Raw genomic sequence first — 5854 nt, forward strand, 5'->3', positions numbered from 1 at the left:
AGGCTGTGTAAAATACATTTTGTATAGTCCACAGGTGACTATAATCAAGGATTTCTCCTACAGAAAAAGCTTACACAAAGTGAAGACACCCCGTGTCACAGTTTAGGGTCAGGGCTGTCCCTAGACCTGTAACAGACACTCTTCAGTTATCCCCCCTTCCCTCCCCCTGAAAGGGAAAGGAAATAAGGGAGAGACTTAACAATTAGAAAAGAAAACAGCTTTAATGAAAATACTACTACTACTACTAATAGTAATAAGATGGAATATATACAAATATATACAAGATCTGTATCGAACCCAACTCCCCCACTCCATGGCAATACGTCACTGTCACCCCTGGCTGGGGAGCAGCCCCCAGGGACAGGTCCCAGGCTGGACTCAGCCACAGAGGGAACTGGGCACAGGAGCTGGATTCTGGAACTCAGTTCAGGAACACAGGATCAAAGGCAGGATGGACAGGGCCCTCCTCGGATGGTACCCACTGCAGGAGTAGCATAAATGGAGGAAAAAGGGAAAAGGTGGAAGAAGGGATTGACCCTCCTGATCCTTTAGCTTTGATACTGAGTATGAGTATGGAATTACCTCACTGGTGAATTTTAGGGTCACTTGTCTTGTCCACTCCTCCCCACAGGTGCAGCTTTACTTTCTGGCCCCCTCTGTGTGGTACAGAAGCTTAGCATTGGCCTTGGTCTGCACACCAGTCCCTGGCAGTAACTCTAAACATGGAATGTTGTCACTGCTAGAAGCAGACACTCTCTGTGAAAACATGCTGCTAACTTCAGAAAATGCAGTTAATCAGAAGAGCTTTAGATGAAAAGTAAAATCACGGAACAGAATTAGTTCTGTTCTACCCCAAACCAGGACACCCTGGAAGAAGTCAAATGTTTCCTCTGGTTTTCCAGCAGAACTATTAAAGTGCTGTCCAGCAGTGTTAAAGCTCTTTTTAGTCTTATATATGGTTTGGAAGAGACTCTGGAAAGCTTTTGTAGTATAATTACAGGTCAGTACAGAAGGAAACAAACCCCAGCTCTTTCCAACAGTGAAAATTTTCTGTGTTCATTTAAACATCTAGTTTAAGTTTGTTTCTACCCAACTCAACATCAATCTGGTTGAATTATAGTTGTTTGGACTAACTGTAATACTACTTTATTGTAAACAAGCAATGCTATTGCCATTCCCTGCTTTGGTGCTAAAAGGATTTTAAGGCTCCAACCATGGAATTCCAGGATAATTCAGAGTTGTTTCAAGTCTGTGTCAGAAAAGAAATTTCACCAAATTTAGAGGACCTGTGAGTTCTTCAAGCATGGTTTTGTAAAACTCCGTAGTAATACTCCTGTCGCAGTGCTATTTCATATCCACAAATATGTAAAGAAAACATGAAGTATGGACAAAAAGCCTTTAGCAGGAACTTTATTCTATGAAGTACTTACATTCACTGTCATGTACAGCAAGCTCTAGTGAAAAACAAGAACAAAAATGCCACAAACAACTGATAAAGAAAAAAACATATAAAAGGACTTCCAGAGGAGAAATCATGTTCTAGTCCATGAGTCTGGTAAATTTCAGGCTTTGAGAATGGTTTCCACCTCCTGTTCACAGATGCAATATTTTAATTTTCAGTCCTCTCCACCTGTGGATTTCTTAGGCAGAATCAAGGCAGCAGGAGGGAAATCAAAACCTTTATGACAGAGGACCTAATGCAAAAGTTACCTAAGGGCTGACAACTGGAGATGAGCAATGGTGGATCAGTACAGAGAACAAACCCCAGATAATTCAGACATCAGGTGATTTCAACTAGAGAAGTCAGAGAGGGGACAGATGACAGGAATACAGGCTCAAATACCTGTCAGCCTCACAGAGGGCATTTTAAATAAGAAGGTTTGTTGGGCACACTGACCCTAACTGTAACTCCCTTTTAGTTTTCATCAGAATGGACCAAAGGTCCAAGTTGTGCCACAAGACAAATACAAATCAACTTCTTGGAACAATATATCCTTTCTGTGCCTATCATACACAACACAAACTGTTTTATTTGAAACATAAACATTTGATTCATTTTTAAAATAACATAGCAACTACATTCCACCATCTTGTAAAATCAAAAGTATATCCTTAGGTTGCAAACTTCATTTCAGTGGTCAAGCCTTAGAAGGATCAACATATTTCATCTGAACAGTGCTGCAGAAGTAATGTTGATACAGAATTAGGTGGAAATACATAATGTCAATCTATACCCCTACTAAGGGCTTGAGGATTTTTTGTTTGGTTTTGTTTCTTCAAAAAGAAACCTACAGGACAGTATGCATCAGAGAAAACCGAAGGCAACTGCACCACAAACGTGAAAATACAGGCTGTTTAAGGTGCCATATTAATGCACACAAAATGCTCTTTCCTGTTGGATCTATCAAATGCATCAACTGATATTAAACCTAAAATGTGACCTATATTAAAAATTACCTGAGGATTCAATACAACTTTTTTGTGCCTCTGATCTCCCCATTATGGGGTTTTCTTAAAAACTTTAAAATGGTATTAGTGTTTTATGATGGTATGCCCTGAGCAGATACACAAAGGAAATTAGTTTCAGTTTCCAAGCTTCTGGCATAAAGGCAAAAAGAAGGAAAACCGTTTTCTTTTTTACATTAGGAAGAATATTGTAGTGACTTTTAAAGTAGTACATTCACATCAGTGTTTAATGTATCACTGTCTGAAAAGCAGAAAGCTTTGTAACCAAACACTTGCTTCATTCCAGCTGAGTCTTTGGCTTTATTCTACACCATGAGATCTCAGTATCTTCATTCAGAGATCTGTCTTATCCTCGTAACGACACATACATGCAGCTCTCTGGCTATCCAGGTATGGTTTACATCCTAAATGTATAACTGCATCAAACAACAGCTGAACAGTTGATTCACAAGCTGCAAACAAAGAGGAGTTCAGTTAAAAGTACCCTTTGGATAGAATATGAAAGTAACAGAAATCACTCCAGCAAACAGAATGATTCTAAGAAAGAAATTACCTTCTCCAGGCATAGCAAGTCATTCATTGTCAAATGGAAGACTGAACCAATTCACAATAATTTAATCTGAGAGTAAAGATTTTTCATATGCCAAACAAAAGGAACAAGAAAATTGATTGCATTTGAAATGTTAGCTATGTTAGAAACATCACTTAGTCCCGGAAAGATGGAAGAGCAGTTCTACCCCCTCACTTTTTCCATCCCAGTTCATGCAGAGGTTGCCATCTTTAACAGCAGCTCGACAAAACTGAATAAGTATTCACCAGTTCTGACACTAAACACTAACATCATGATTTGTTTGCAGTTAAATGAATCTGAGAAGTTCAAACATAGGTTTGTTCTAAAAACTTACTGCTCTCAGTGAGGCTGCACACTGTAAAAGTGACATTGTCCAGGTTAGGTTTATGTCATGTATTCATCAGGTGCAAGCCAACAACCAGGAGTGCCATGTTGTATTCCCACATTCATATTCCTAAATGGGAAGCATTATTTTTTCCCCCTCAAGGTTAGTTTTAACCCTGATCATTTTCCTACACAACGTCACTGCTGTGCTGTACGAGTGCCTGGGCTGCATGGCAGAAGGATATAACAAGGCATCTTTCAGCAACAGCATCAGCTTATGAAAATATGGCATTACTGCCCTGTAATTTGGATTTGGATTTGGATTTGTAATTAGCTCAGGATTCTTTGCCAAATAAGTGCTGTTAAACCTGAAAAAAAGGGGTTTTTCCCACTTACCCTGGACACTCTCTGAGATTCCAAGAGTTTTCTGCACATCTCTGCAAATTTTGGAGAGGCAGGACTGAAACTGCTCATCACAATCGTTTTTTTTATTGCCACAAGTATCATAGCATCTGTCGTGGTGATTGCAGCACTTTGTCATCGAAGGGATACCGATGTCAAACTGTGAAGAAAATCCCCACACACACTCTCCCTTGGTATTCCAGTTAAGAAAAATACAGCCTATGAACAGACTGTAACAGTCAGAAATTAAAAGCCAATGCAATCAATCCAGCTGTCACTCACTTATCCCTGTATTTTGCTGTCCACCTCTAGCAAGTTGTGATGGTTTGGCCCCACCAGCAGCCAAGCACCCACAGAGCTGCTCGCTCACTCCCTGCCCCCCTCCAGGGAAAGGAGGAGACAACAGGAAGAGCAAAAGCAAGAAAACTTGCAGGTTAAGATAATGTTTAATAGATGAATGAAAGGAAAAAAAAAAAATGCCCCAAAATAAGCAGTGCAAAAGCAATTGTTCACCACATCCCACAAGCAGATGGATTCCAGTCTGTGAGCAACAGCCACCTGGGAAGCCAAACTCACACACATTGCCACCCTCCCTTCTTCCACCACTCCAGATTTCATTGCTGAGCATGACTATGCAGTGCAGAATATCCCTCTGGCCAGTCTGGGTCAGCTGCCCCAGCTGTGTCGCTCCCAGGCTGTGCTCTGAGGTGGTGGATGGGCAGAATGAGAGAAAAAAGGTAACTCCCAAAACTGTACAATCACTCCTCAGAGACAGCCAAAACCACCAATACAGGCTTAGCCCGAAACCCCAAACAAAGTGCCATGCAGCCTGCTATGGAGCAGTTAACTCCATCCCAGGCAGACCCAGTACATGAGCTAACCCACTTTTTCTTCCTGGCACCAAGGAAAATGGATGAGGGTCAGTAAAGACAGCAAGAGGCCGAGCCAAACCCTCCACTCTCACAGGGCTACAGCTGGAGTCGTTCAATGCTTTCAAGATCACGAGAACAAAAGACTAAACCAAACATTAAAAAATTGGAAATCATCAACATTCCACTTTACCCCTATAGTATTTTATGTCAATGATGAAAATGTGCTATGTACATTCATAATTTTCCACGTGTTGTTCCCAAAGCACGTGTTGGAGCTGATAAAAGCAGGGGCACCGTACATGGATGTTGTCTCATCCTTAGAATGGAAGAGGGAAGAAACCACTTGCATCAAGGAAAGGTGATGTATAAAGGACACAGAAAGAAGCCCCCAAAATGGAAATACTTACCTGAACTCCAAACAGAGGGGATCCACAACCATTTGGTGGTGACGGTTTATATCCATAGCGAGGAAAGGGCTTTGATCCTGAAAAAGGTAATTTATCATGCCTCAAAACAGATTTTTTTTAAACAGAATTTTAGTACTATTAAAACACAAAGGCATTTGTTTGGCCTAAGGCAGTGAGTTATATTTTTAAATTGAACATATATTCACGCATCTGAATAGCAACAATTCTTACCAAATTACAACTTATGGGTACTAAGCATTGTTCTAAAAAAGGGGGACAAGACACCTGAGCAAGTGTTAATGTTAGATTCCCAAGTTAATAAAAAAAAAAAAGAGCCTGGGTTACTAAAATTGATGTGTCAGTTCAGTGTGCTGTATGTAGGATTACATTAAAGAACACCATTAATACTTCTATGGTTCATATACAATCAACTGTAATGCTCTGGTTTTTTCAGATTAACCTGAAACATCTTTTGTATTTCTACAACTCTAACGTTAATAGAATTTAAATTGGTAGAGAATACTAAAGCCACACCTCCCTGAACACCTCACTAGTGCAGCAAGGCAGGGAATTCTGCATCCCAGGCTGAGGAAGACTGTGGAGTTAAATAGAAAAATGACCCTGCACCTTGTTTCAGTAGTATTGGAAACAAACTGAGCCCACAATTAAAAGTAAGGGAGAAGAAAAAGCATGTTTGAAAAGTGCATGTTCCAGTAGAGAGAGGAAATGCCACGGTGTCCTGGCCGCTCTTGTGGAGCCGGTCAGGGTGCCGCCACCGGACTCATTTCCTGGCACAACAAATAACCCAGCCC

At 40.7% G+C, this 5854-nt stretch overlaps 1 protein-coding gene across 1 annotated transcript; it reads right to left on the reverse strand.

Annotated features, from left to right (window-relative positions):
• Positions 1 to 2799: 2799 nt before the first annotated feature.
• On the reverse strand, positions 2800 to 5119 carry PLA2G12A (phospholipase A2, group XIIA; the record flags this gene model as incomplete). The annotated part of the gene is made up of 3 exons (XM_008944448.1): positions 2800 to 2918; positions 3758 to 3923; positions 5043 to 5119. Coding segments are annotated over 3 exons (362 nt in total), but the record flags the coding sequence as incomplete, so codon positions are not given.
• Positions 5120 to 5854: the final 735 nt, after the last annotated feature.

The sequence above is a fragment of the Merops nubicus genome, unplaced genomic scaffold (assembly GCF_000691845.1).
Source record: "Merops nubicus isolate BGI_N331 unplaced genomic scaffold, ASM69184v1 scaffold250, whole genome shotgun sequence".
Classification (NCBI taxonomy): Eukaryota; Metazoa; Chordata; class Aves; order Coraciiformes; family Meropidae; genus Merops; species Merops nubicus.